The 14330-nt window shown below is 38.1% G+C and overlaps 1 protein-coding gene across 5 annotated transcripts in view; it reads right to left on the bottom strand.

Annotated features, from left to right (window-relative positions):
- Positions 1 to 711: 711 nt before the first annotated feature.
- The window catches only part of LOC113519428 (epidermal growth factor receptor kinase substrate 8-like protein 1), a 41110-nt gene continuing 27491 nt past the window's right edge, over positions 712 to 14330 (bottom strand). For 2 of the 5 annotated variants that reach the window (XM_026904531.3, XM_026904532.3), the window contains exons 6-16: positions 13584 to 14128; positions 11530 to 11622; positions 11075 to 11236; positions 10682 to 10770; positions 9882 to 10006; positions 9317 to 9466; positions 8936 to 9017; positions 4815 to 4919; positions 4293 to 4420; positions 3408 to 3636; positions 712 to 2646 (exon numbers count right to left, since the gene is read on the bottom strand). In XM_026904531.3, the coding sequence (XP_026760332.2) occupies positions 2534 to 2646; positions 3408 to 3636; positions 4293 to 4420; positions 4815 to 4919; positions 8936 to 9017; positions 9317 to 9466; positions 9882 to 10006; positions 10682 to 10770; positions 11075 to 11236; positions 11530 to 11622; positions 13584 to 14128 (1821 nt within the window). In that variant the 3' untranslated portion in view covers positions 712 to 2533. The remainder of the gene's footprint in view (positions 2647 to 3407; positions 3637 to 4292; positions 4421 to 4814; positions 4920 to 8935; positions 9018 to 9316; positions 9467 to 9881; positions 10007 to 10681; positions 10771 to 11074; positions 11237 to 11529; positions 11623 to 13583; positions 14129 to 14330) is intronic. The other 3 variants (XM_026904534.3, XM_026904533.3, XM_026904535.3) reach the window with 3 other exon arrangements.

Genomic DNA, 14330 nt, shown 5'->3' with positions numbered 1-14330 from the left:
ATAATATTATAAAACAAATTAGCCCTCTTTGAATTGTAATTTAGCCGAACACCAATGAAACTCTTTCTACTAAAATTAATAAACAAAGTACGTATAGTTACTGCGCCTGTTATAGTTACATGTATGTTACATGTATATTTTTTATATTATATATTACATGTATATGTATAGTTACATGTCTAATATGTACTCGTTTTTAGGAATATACTCGTAAAACACTACACTACACTGGTTTTAGTACTACTAAAGAATTAGTTTTAGTAGGTATTGTAAATTGCACCATCTAAGTGCCTAATATCTATGTAGGTAGCCCCTAAATTTACAATTTATTTTATTTTATTTTATTGACACATAAACAAATAACAAGAAATAGATCATAACCATAAAAAAAAACTGAAATAGCAGTTACATTTGTGTTTCGGCTAGGTTATAATCCAATCACATTATGTGCACAACTTGAGTAATCATGTAAAACAAACACATAAAATAAAGAAGATACATAAAATATTATATAAATATATAAAAGATAAAACTATATAAAAAAAAATCATATGTTCAATCATATTTTACAAAATAGAGAACAAGTTTTTTCTAAAGAGTAAATATTTAGTACCGAATACGGCGATGGGTTTGATGACTATTCCGTATATTACTGTTAAGAGCATTAATGCCGAATCGTACAGAACATCGCAGCTATGTGTCAATTTTAAAAAAAAAAATTACTATGTACATAATTGCCACTTTATAGAGATTAAACATCAGGTGGGCCGTATGCTTGTTTGCCATCTCTGTGGTATAAAAAAAATTGACTAAAGTATAGCACTTTTTGAATAATAATTGAAAATAATTCAGCTGTTTATGAAAATTGACAGTTACTTGCGACGTTGCTACACTTCATTACCATATTCTGAGTGTAATATAAATTGATGACATTACGATCAACTTAGTTTTACAGAAGGCGAATTTTATTGTTAAAGTTATAAATGTAATAAAAAAACAGCTTTATTTATCAGTTTATTTTTACCTAATATAATTGTTATGCATTTTTAAAAAATATGTTAATTAAATTATATTTTTTTTGGATAACGGCTTTTATTGACTGTGTGCTCGTTTCGTTTAATATTATAAAAGTTAGAGTAAAATAAAAGAGTTTTTTGTTAGTATTCTCACCAGAAAAATGGACTAATCTTTCTCTGCCTATATCAATTAGTGGCAACTCGCCTGAGAGCCACTGGTATGTGAATATATACAATATTATAACGATGCATTGTGTTCTTAACTCACAGCATCACTGTTACACCACTTCTTAAACAAGGAATACAAAATGATAGCAAGCCGCTGCCAGAATTTTTTTTAATGGATGATAATGGTATGGTAACCCTACTCGCGCTATCGTTATACATCAGCGAGGAACCAGTAAAGGTTGACAGGTGAGGATGAAGCAGGTCAGTTAACGTGACGAATTCAACAAGAATTGTTCACGATGGTTTCCAGGGGGAACCACGTGGAGGTCGACTTAATAGGGCATATTGCTAGCAATGGGGCTGTCAAATTCCATTGCTAACAATCCCTTTCCCACCTGCCAGAATTATTAGGACTATGGAATTCATTGCAACTTTCTTCAGTATTAAATATGACGCAGTTTTAAAACTTCACGTCTGCAATCATTATGGGCATGTAATAAAATAAAACACACAGTTTATATAAAATAATATAATAAATACAGTATATTAGTACTTACTAAATAACACTTATTAATAATATGTCAAATTAATAAATAGTGTTTTTTCTTATTCAATCACATTAACCATATTTTGTTACATATATATTTATCATGTTTCATTCACGACCCTTAATATTATATTATATTTAAAATAAAAAATATTAACTCTATAGTTTTCAACAAGAGTTCGCGTAAAATATTTTTAAAAATGTATAGTATGACTTATTTCATCCAGTCGATAGATATTCGTATAAGAAAAGTTGAGGAGCAAACATTATTTGTTATTTAGGAACAACGGCCATTTTTGTCTTAGAACCTTTGTTCGATTTATCAAAGCTAATGATTCTAGTTATAATCTAGGTACTTCAATTTTTATTTTATATTATAATTCTGCTTAAAATTAACCATTTTATGGGTAACAATTAAAGAATAAAATTAATCTAAACATATTTACAAAGTCAATTTGGTGAAAAATATAGCATCTGTTAAAAAATATCTATAATAATTTATATAGTTCTACCGATGTTATAGAAAATAAACAAGTGTTCACCTTTCACATGAATCCGACTAGCCATCGTGGCATTAATATAATAGGAGCAGCATCGACCGTTTACAAAAACTAGCGGCTTCGACTATAATACCTCATCGGGGTTACTTTACAATGGAACAACTGACTTGAGATAATCGACATCCATTATCCCACACTGGTATCACCGCCAGCGTACACCGTAAGAAACAAAACTTGGTTGTTAATTGAGAAGTATTAGAATGTTATAAGTGTATAAATTATTAGTAGATTTAGAACTCGGCTCAGCAAGACGAGGAATTATAGTCCTTTCGGTGAACGCCGTTCACGAAACTTCTACCTTCTCGCGGACCCTCCGCAGGATACTCTGCAGCTCCGAGGACGTAGTTGTCTTGTACTGAAATAACAATAATTGGCATTTTAAAATGTAGTCGGATAACACTTGTACTAAGTAATTCGAGACTTCCTCATTGAGGTGATCAAACCTTGTAGAGCAGGTAGCTGCTTTGCGCACTAAGCAAATTATTTCAATTCCAAGAACGCGACTTCGTATTCTCGTTTTGAAATTATTTTAACTTATTCTATATAAAACTAAATATAAATTCATGGGAAATTACACTTTTATAAATTTCATCATTCTACTTCTTTCAAAATCATTCATCATTCTTCTTTCAAAATCATTATTTTTATTATTTAATTCTCCGCATAAACTTCTATGCCGAATGCTTTTGAAGTATGACGAAGAAGAATGGTTCTTGACTTCTCTGCTACTTTAATTTGGAAAAATGAACTGTTCTTAATATCGTGATTAGATTACAGAAGCTCTGAGTTGTGCTTCCAGAGTAGATATTTGGTGCGACTGTCTAGTATTTATAGGTGCGGGTGACGAGTGTGCAGTTAGGATGGACCCATCGCGAGCGACATGATCCGCACGTATCCATACACAAATAAATACGATTATCTTAAGTTGTTCTTTATGTAACAGAGAATGGAATATAAACTGATGATCCACCTGATGGAAAATGCTAACAGTTGCCATGGATAACACGAAATACGTTTTAATACCTAGTATACCCGTCATGCGTTGTCATTTCTAAGATATAAAAAAATATAGTCGGACCATGTCGCTCGCTCCGGTGTGCCGTGGGGCGTCCTCACCGTGGGTGCTAGGAGAGTGCAGGCGGTACAGTCCACTCACCCCGGACACGTTCCTCTGCACCAGGATCTGGCTGTACAAGCGCTTGCCCTCATCAGGGCCGAGCACGTCCTCCAGCTGCGCCCGACTGTATGAAAACAGCTGGTGCCCGGGGACCCGAAGCTTGCGCTGTGCCAGCGCGCTGAAGCCTTTTGCTTCCAACCAATCCGCCACTTCTGCGGGATTCGATTTCTGAGGAGATATCAGATTTAGTGTTGTATTATTGGTAGGTACTTACTTGTATTTGTAATACAGTAACTCATCATTATAGCAATTGGCGTGTGCGTGTGCGTGTGCGTTTGCGGGTGCGTGTGCGGGTGTGTGTGCGTGTGCGTGTGGGTGTGTGTGTGTGGGGGGAGGGGGCTTTTTGTGCAGTCCTGGCATAGAATGGGTACTACCCCTTCCTTTCCTGTGGGTATCATAAGAGGCGACTGAGAGAATTTAACGGTAGAGGAATGGGCAACAGTGTCCCTCTTAAAACATCACCAAAGGCTAACTGTGGTTGTTAACCTGCATGCTAAGCGGGGCAACTACTGTCAAAATCCCTCAATAGGGGGAGACCTATGCCCAGCAGTGGACAGTTAACGACTGATATGATATGGTAGCTATAGGTACATAAAATGATCGTTCCGGTACATGCCTACATATTATGTGGCATGAAAATAGATATAGATTTCTTTTTACATAAGGAATATATTTCAGTCACACGAAGTCATAAGCGTGACTTATGGTAGTTACATAAAACATCTTAATCAACAACAGGTAGATTTTGGGATCAGGGTTATCTGCTGAGGCCAATCCTACATACTGATGCTGCGGTACCCAGTTGGTGTGGTCCTAGCACTCACCTGATGAATAAAGATATCCGGTGTCTTCTTAATGAAGTCGAGCTTGTTCTTTCGCTGCTGTATCTGGGGCAACACTATTTTCAACTCGTCTTGCAATTCACTGCCCGTACTTATGATGGATTTCCTCGCTGAAATAAACAGTAGAGTAAATTATAAACCTAAATAATTTAAGTAAGTGGCTTGGCATTTTTTCCCCTTTGGTACACGCAGAAACCATAGACCGCCATGTTTTTATCCTGATATATTTCTTTATTACCTGTGACTTTGTACAGTCTTTTGCATGGATACATACCTCTGTTTTATCCGTAATTCTGAACTCTAGTAGTCCATTTCCAGTCCATTTCCATCCATTTCTGTGTCCAGTCCTTAACAATGGTGACGCATGTACTACGATGCGATGGTTGCCACTTACAATCAGGTGGGATGTCAACTTATTTGCCATTTCAATTTGTATATAATGACTTAGCTAGTAAATATCAAATTTTGGTAGCTATTAAAAATAATTATATGGCAGGTATTTACATTTCAATGTGTCACTCTTGGAAGGAGTGGGAGCGGATGTGGCGACGGGTGCCACGGGGGGCGGGGGCGGCGGCGGCGGCGGCGGTGGGGGCGACGGTCGCTTCTCTGCAAATATACAATACAACTACTTTTAAGTCAAAATTTAAAAAAAGTTTATAACCATCTTTTTAATTTTTTTAAAACTTTAAAATATTCTATAAAAGATTTTGTTCTACAAAGGCAAACTCACATAAATCGTCGCAAAACCAGTTATTTTTATCTAAAAACTAAAATACTGAACAGATTTTAATAAAATTTCTATGAGATTATTCTGAAAGTCTATACTTTCAGATAAAAAAGAATTTTTTGAATCAGTTAATAAATGACGGAGCAAACAAAAAAAATACAACCGAATGGAGAACCTCCTTCTTTGAAGTTGGTTGATAATATTTTTTAATTATATACTCGAAGTTCTACCTAGTATCAATACCATCCGAAAGTTGTTCTATATTTATTAAATAGTTACCAATAGTTTATCAAAGGGATTATTAGAACTTATGGTTGGATCAATTTAAATAAATATAGAGTGAAAAAAATTCCCAAAGAGGGTTGACGTCAGGCAGCTGGCCGGTCGTAAAACTAAAAACCAAGTCTTTTTGTAATATGGACAAAATCATATTACGCCGACCCCAAATGATTGGGATAAGGGTAAGAAGATGATGATAGAGTGAAAAAAATTAATGCATACATTATCTATTATTTTTAGGCGACTCCAAAAAGGAGGAGGTTCTAAATTCAACTGCATTTTTTTGTGTCTATGTTACGCGATACGTCGCCAATTATAAACTGATATTAATTTCATAACAATTTTGTCACGAATTCAATTATGCTCGGTTTTTCGTTGTGCAACAAATTCTTAAATTGTTTGCTATCTATTTAGATAATATCAAAATTAGTCGTACACTTTGTTGTTAATAAAAAATAACACAATAATGTTAGCAACAAACTCACCATGTCAACAGCATAATGACGTCACAACACACACACAGCACACATTGAAGCGAAGCGTTACACACAATGACAGAAACTAATCGAGATGTAAACTGGTACGCACAATAATAAAACATGCGCCATTTTCACCTAAATAAATGAAAAATGGTCTTATTCAATTTATATTAGCTGAACCCAAATCAAAAAATTTTGAACATCTCTGTAAATCATTGATGCCTATTAATTCTTCTCTTTCTGTAAGTAGGGAAAGTAGATAAAACCTTATCTGAAAACATCAGTTTAAAGTACGATAGGGCTGATGTACCTGAAGAAGGTAAAAGCTACTAAAAATAAAAAAATAAATAAAAAACTAAAATGTATACACTCTTGTCTGAATGCTCTTATTATAATTTTATAATGTAAATAAATAAATGTATATAAGGCGAAACCTTATGAAATTGAACACTTCTCGAAATCTCAAAATAATCATTGAATTTTTTATTCAAATGTAGATTACATAGTAGGCAAAACGTATTGCTTTTTGCAACAGTTTTATTTAAAAATAAAATAAATTCCTTGTGATTTAGGGAATATTGAATCTATGATTGGGGTTACCAATGTGAAGATGGATTTAAAGCGAACGAGCAAGTCCTCTTTCGGCCCTACTCTTCATTCCTTGTTCACTGTAAACGTGCTAAAAGTATTTTAACAAGCACTCTTAGAACATTCTTGCGTTGCTCAAATATATTGGCGATTATTTACAATTGTATACATTATTCTCGTATCCGTGTGAGGATCTAGGATCGATTCTTGTAAAAACAAACCATTCAAATATTGTGGAATTTAAGGAATCGTTCAATTCAAGTTCCATCCAAAGTTTACATTCGCGTATCACTTGTTTGTTGACTCAAAAGAAATGCTCCCAATTATATTTCTCCATGTAAAAATTTGATATAGGGTATGAATACGAACGGTTTCAACGTCCGAGTAGGTACGTTGCCGTTGCGATTCATTGTGGGAATCAAACCTAGACTTGAAACTTTGAACAACTAGTTCCACTGAGCCCATGTTCTATGCTCTTTGTTCGTCTAAATCCACCTTGACACGAACAAATGAACAACAGAGATTTGACGAAAACTATTTAATGAATAAAAATATTCTAAAATACATACACGAGCACTATTTAATTTGTTGGCGGAGTGGATGCGCTGACAACTGCTGGACGGAAAGCGGCAGCGGCGCGGCGAGCATGCGCGGCTCGCTGCTCCTCCACACACACCACACACGGTGTCGCAGTACAGAACACCCACTCCGAGACATTATATATTAATTTATATCTTCTGAACTATACTCAATATAATTCAAATAGAAAATCTATTATAAATCTCTCATACTATTTATAAATAACAAAGTACTTTCAAGCATAAGACGTGATACTGCGCGCACTTAAATATAAATCTTTTGAGTAACTATCTCGTACTAGTAACTATTTTGTAAATGGCGTATAGGTCTAACAATAATTACTGACATGTTCATAGTTGTTAAAGAATATAATTAAATCAGACTTGTAGTACATTCGCATGTGTAATGCGCCTACTGTAACAGAGCGGACATTTACATAATGTGACAAGTATAGAGCTTGGCAACACGAGGTGATAGACATTGAGCGTATATTCCACACAACAGAAAGACAGTCTCTAGTTTTACACAAACGAGTACAATAATTATATTACACCTACGTATATGGACGGTATCAAAATGGAAGGTGCACACACACACACACACACACGTAAAACTGTCACATTAGCTCACTGCGTCGTAAACGTTACATTAGTGACACAAGCACACACACGCGGCGCGGCGCGAGCCGTCGCACACAGATATGTACACTATTACAAATCCAGTTATTTGGTAATTTTACTCAACTGCTTCGAAAGTAAACGCCTAATACTTTCGGCAGTAGTGTAATACGAATGCGAATGAATAGTGTCGAAATTCGATCCCCACATTTGGACCGATCGTAGTATGAATATAAAATTATCAGTAGCTTTGTACTGAAATAAATTTTAACTTACAACTAATAATATAAACAATTGAGCGATACATTACTTTATTTTCTTCCATAAAACTCTTTTATTTTTAATAATGAAAAAAATAGTTACTTTAAACAAACAATGTTTAAATCTAATACGAGTAAATCAATCGCGGACTGACTGTGTCGGAACCTACTGACTACAGATATGTTTGTATGTACGTACGCGTACAGCAGAACTATGTCGTAATAAATATCTACTTACAATAGCGTACATAAATTATGACTACACATTGAATATTAATGTAAGGCGCGTGTAACAAGCACTTTGGTAAGGCGCTGCACGGTCGCGGGGGAGGCGGCGCGGCGCGGGGCGGCGGTCACGACTTCCGGTGCTCTCGAGTAACGCTAGTCCGCACACTGCCTCCATCCTAAACCCTACAGTTAAGTCCGTTTGCACATTACTCGATAAAAGGCTGATAGACTAGAAAGCTGTTTTAAGTATTAATTCATCATCAGAATGTGTCGTTTTTGTGAATGTATCACTACTTGTTGTCCTTTGCAGGTTGTCGTGAAAGAGGACTAAATACGCAAAGTTCAAAAGAATATGTACCAAACCACGTGACGAGCGTGGATCGTTCCTAGTGCAAGGGTGGTTGGTATTAAGAGACTGTGGTGAAAATAGTCTTCTAGTGTTAATAGACTTAGACAGTCTTGGCTGTACACTAAGAACATTATCAGAGATACAAGAAACATTTGAATAACTGTTAATCGCAATTTGACAATTTAGGCCCCGTTTGTACTTTGTACAAGTACTTTGTTTAATAGTGGTAGTAGCAGTGATAACAGTGGTAGTAGTAGGGGACAGTTAGTAAGTTAGTTTGTCTTCAAATAATTAAAGAAAATTTTAAAGTTGCGTAATGTGCAGACGGTTAACATATCGTTCGGATAATCTCATAGTATGCTGAATGTAATGTGAAGGCGGTGCGGTGCTAGAAATAACGGAACTCGCCCTTTTTACCGAGGCGTTCGCGGCGGACCCAGTCGGCGCCACCACCTCCGCCCCTATCTCTATCCCGGTCCCTGTCCCCGCCCCCGCCCCCGCCGCCGCTTCCCCCACCTCCGCCGTTGCCAGAGCCGGCACCAGCTCTTCCCGTCGCACCTGTAGGACTGCTGCCTCCTGATCCTCGTCCGCCGTTATCCTACAATAGAAAACATTATAGCTTAGTCATTAATCCTCAGTGTTGAATGGACTTTGTATATGGAGTTTCATATAAAAATATCACAAGGTTATTGTCACCTTTTTCAGCTGTTTTAACTTGCAACTAATATTACCACCATGCCACTATATGGCGGTAATATTTTTGAGTATTGTGCAAGAATAGAAAAGAAAGAATTAGAAATGAAGCAATTAAGTCTATAATGTTGTAGGTATTCATGAACTTACGATGTATGTATTGGTTGATTATTCATTTCATATATAAAGTATTTAAATACTAACCTGGTGCGAGTAGTGTGTATAGATCGGGTTGGGGTAGAGATGCGGTGAAGTAGAAGGCAGTTGCGCAGGCGCCACGATCGTGTGCGGCACATGCGCGGTCACGCCGCGACGGTTGCGCGCCTTCCACCATTTGCGGGAGTCGTCCAGCACCTGAAATGCACCATGCACACCGTGCATTGGCATTATTGTGCATTTTAAGTTTTATAATCGTAAAGTAAATCGCGACCTTTTGGTCTGGAGGTGGAGTATCAAAATAAATAATTTAGAAATTGAGGCTTATTAATTAACAGAATAATAAAAGAACAAGTTCAAATTTTTTATAATAGTCCTGTAGATATAAAGTGACGACTTATTATACATTAAAGGGCTCTGAAAATACAACTATTTTTAATTGGATAACATCCTTATTTTTATTTTAATGTCAAGTTCGTGTTTAATCCGATTCCTAAATTTTAGACTGACTGTCAGGGCCAGTAAGCAAAAGTACTTCTTGTTATTGTCAATTTACATGTCATTACAATATCATTTATAAAACATCATCATTCATTGTCAGGGAGATGCGCACCTCGAGGTACTCGCCGCGGACGACGGTGAGCTCCTTGTCGTTGTTGGCGGTGCGCGGGTACGTGACCAGCACCACGCGGCCGCCGCGCGCCGCCACACCCCGCGCCCACGCCTCGCCTAGGTCGTCTGCCATGCATACACAATACACATTTTTAAACAAAGAGATTTTTAGAAAAGAAGGTTACGTTAAAACATATGGTTTATCAAATCGTAATTGCTATTGCAATCCAAAAACCTTCGGGATTTTCGAAAACGGCATTTATTATATAAGACGCAAATTTAGCCTCTCATGCTGCTCTCATCTGTGGACCGGAGCACCTGGATACCAGCATAGTCCTTTTGACTAGTTTTAAAGACGGGTTATGAGAATTGTTAATGGTCCCAATCTCACAGACAGTATTGAGCCCTTAAGTCTAAGGCGAGACTTTGCTACTTTTTGTGTGTTCTACCGCTTGTATAATGGATTGTGTTCTGAGCAATTGTTTGACACAGCATGTCCACAGCCACCTTTTATCATCGCACCGCTCGCCATCGACAGGGAATTTATCCTCACACGCTAGAACCTAAATGGTTACGTACAGTGCCATTTCAAAGAAGTTTTCTCCCGCAAATGTTCAGTCTGTAGAGAGTTTTCAGGGTTGACAACGCGCAGGTTCCCTTAGTGCCACAGGTGTCCATACACTATAGTAACCGTTTACTATCAGATGGACTGAATGCTTGTTTGCTATCTTTGTGGTATAAATAAAAAGACCAGCAGCACGGCCGGCGCGGTAACTCTTACAACAATGTGATTGCACTCACCATCTTCCCGTTCGGCGCGATAAGGTGGTTCGCGATCCGGAGAGGATGCTGCTGAGCCAGAGTCTTCGTGCGCCATCACTCTTGGATTCCTAAAAACATTGGCAGAATATTTCTAAAAATTCTCTTAGAAGCTATTTGGGCCTTTATATGCGAGACTATTTGTCAAGTTTTAGATGTTATGGACAAAGTATCACACGTCGATAGCATTTAGTTATTTTTAGGAGAGGAACCGTGCTTGTTTGGCATTCTAACTTGCATAAAAAAGAGGAAAATTACAGGACATACAGTTAATTAATATGTATGACTTTATGCTGATGACTTGAAGATAGTACCGAGCAACAAGTATATAGGCAACCGGACATATGACAAGGCACAAGCAGCTGTATACACTACCTGGTGTAGGGTGCGTACTGTTCTCCGTACATGTCGGGCTCGTCCCGGTCATATGTGTACGCGCCCCCCGCGCCCCCCGCGCCCTCCGCGCGCTCCGCCCCGCGGTCCGGGGCCGCGGCGGGTCCGCCGCCACCGCCGCCGTCGCTGCGCCGAGGGGACGGCCTGTCGCCACGGACAACACACACGCACACACATGTAGACACATACACAATAATTAGAAGTAACATTGCACACACATGCGACAGCCACTTGATTCACACCATCACATCTCAAGTAGCTCAATCGAACTTCTTGATATCAGGTTTTTTTTAGTATTTCTAAATCTATATAATATGCGTCAAAAGCTTATATAATGAATAATTACAGAAAATAGATACAGACTTTTACAAAGAAGCAAAATAATGTAGAAAAATGAGTATGTACTAAAGTGTCAATAGGCATGGTTGTGAACTGACCGTCTCAGGGGCTGGTCATCCACCTGGTAGTCGGGCGACCAGCCATCCATGAACACGGGCTGGTACGGCGGGATCGTCGTCTTCCATTGTTCCCTGCAATATAAACACCGTTTTTCCTGATTATATATTCTAATGTATCTTCAGCATAATTATGCTGAAGTTTTCAATTAAATGATCCAAATTTTCGAATTAGGGGGGGGGGGTGTCTTCAATTTTTGGTAAATATTGTGTCACCGAATTGAAAAATGAAATCTCTTTCAGGGATGACAAGTTGTTGTATGACCAACCGAATGCTGTATATCTTTTTTACAAGTGCAAAAAAATATATATATAAAAAATTAAAATTTTAACTGTACATTATATTATAAGAATACAGCTTTATGTAGTACCTACCCTAAAGTGGGGGGGGGGAGGAGGATTGTCAGTAATGCTGACTACCAGTTCTATTGCTAGCAATATACCCTGTCAGGTCGACCTTCACGTGGCCCCTCCTGGAAACCATCGTGCTAAATTCCAGGTGAATCAGTTATCATCCCTCACTGGTACCTCAGCAGCGTATACCGTGAGCGCAGGCGGCGTTACCATTCCATTGTCATCCATTAAACAACCCTAAAGAGGGACAGGCGTGATGTATGTATATGTGACATGTATAACTTCAAAAATCTTAAGATATTATTTATTGTTTGAATCCATTATAAGCATGAGATAGAGTCTCTGCATTATTTTATAAAATAACGACTTATAAATGTTACGGAATCAAAAAAATATATATTTTTTTGAAATATATCAAAATTATCTTTCCTCAATTCGATGTAGCGATTATCCAAAACTAAATAGATATGTATTTTTAATTATTCATTGTTATTTTGCTTTTGTTTAATTATAACTTTATCTAATCTTTATAATTTAATTTTATGAATACACTATCGTAAGTATGTACATATTTTATGTATATAGAACCGTATCATACACAATTAGAATGTGTGTTATCGCCGATGTTATTCAAATATTTACATGGTACGCATTTATTTGTTTTATGGCAGTCTACTTTTTACTGATAGGTTAATTCGTTTGGTATTAAAAACAATATAAATTATTTACTATCATCTTGTAGCTATTACTAGTATACTAGAATACTAGGCGCGTAACAAGTATCCTTAGATACTTGTGACGCACACGCGCTCTCAGTCCACAATAATATATATCTGTGTCCAGAATTTTGACTACCACATCTTCTCGAACTGAAATATATCTCATCATCATCATCATATTACCAGTTAACACTGCTAACATAGGCCTTCCCCATAATATGGACAAATATACATAACCTACACCTATATACAGACAAACTTGCAGAAACACGAATAGAAGTGAGCCCATACATATGGCAATATATAAAGTTTTCCTACAGCTACTATAGATGATAGATGCTAATTAGTCAGTGAAGTTCCTTTGTATTCATAATATACTAGTGACCCGACCCGGATTCTCACAGTTTTTTTTAATAAAAAACAGCACACGTTATTCGCTAATAGTATGACTTTATACAGATGAAAGAATTTTTAAAATCGGTTAAGTATTTTTTGAAGTTATCCGTAACAAACAAATCAAATCTTTCTTGTTTATAAAATTAGTTTGGACTAGCGGTAACCCGTAGTTTGACAACCGTCTATCAGGGGGAAACATACTTTATATAACATATAGCTAGGATATACCTCTTTCTCATCGTGTTTCAACCGTGAAGCAGTTGTGTTTGCATGGCTGTGTTTTGGTTTGAAGGGTGGGATATGGCGTCAATTTACTGGGTACAGAGGAATAACACCTGAGTCCTCAGGAATGGCAAACGGGGGGTGTCATGGGCGAAACAGTATACTTTGTTATGTCCATGATACTGCTCATGTCTATAGCGACGGTTATCACTTTCCATCAGGTGGGCCGTCAGTTTGTGTGCCATTCTAAGTTGTATAAAAAAAATATAATATTTGTTTTTAATATAAAATAATATTTAAAACTATTTAAAAAAAATTACTACCAGAAAGATCGCAAGGTCGTACCTGGGTATGAGCCACGCGTCGCCGAGCGAATGCCACAGCTCCGTCTCCTTACTGGTGACGCAGTTGGCGAGCAGATTGAGGGCGTCCCTGGTGAGGAGCGGCTGCACGACGCGCGCCGGCAGCCGGCCGTCCGCCACGTCCTGCGCCGCGTCCACGATCAGCGCCAGTGGCGTGAACAGGAAGTGCACCAGCTCCGGCGCGTTGGGGTCGTGGATATGTGCCCTCAGTCTCGCCAACAAGTTGAACGACAACTTGAATTTCTGCAGTACGTCGACGAAGTCGCGCTCCGGCGGCGGCCGGGTCCGCAGCGCCAGCATGCCTTCACCTGCTCCGGCGGAACGTTTCCCGCCACGGGACCTCCTTCGTCGCTCCAGCTCCCGCGAAGCTGCGGCGGCGTGCTGCAGCCGCGCGATGAACTTCTCTATGTCGTCGAAGCACCGGTTGAGTATGGCGATGTCCTGCTCATAGAGCCGCTCGGAGCCAGTCGACGACGCGTCGTCGCGGTCCAGGCCCGATCCGCGCCCACCAAGCTGCGCTGACATTTGCTACAAAAGCAACGTTTGGTCGAGTTTAAAAATAGGAACGCTCTATTTTTAAATGAAACACGGTTTACTTACATAATTTAGTTACTAACATAAATTGTTTGGGTGTAAAATTAAAATGAGTAGCTTGTTAATGTGTTAAATATGTATCCTCATATCGGATATGAGGTATCACAATCGATAAACTGTTATTCTCGATACATAC

This window comes from Galleria mellonella, unplaced genomic scaffold (genome assembly GCF_026898425.1).
Source record: "Galleria mellonella isolate WM207_F2 unplaced genomic scaffold, CSIRO_AGI_GalMel_v1 utg8921, whole genome shotgun sequence".
Taxonomy (NCBI): Eukaryota; Metazoa; Arthropoda; class Insecta; order Lepidoptera; family Pyralidae; genus Galleria; species Galleria mellonella.
This window is presented reverse-complemented; position numbering and strand designations above follow the sequence as displayed.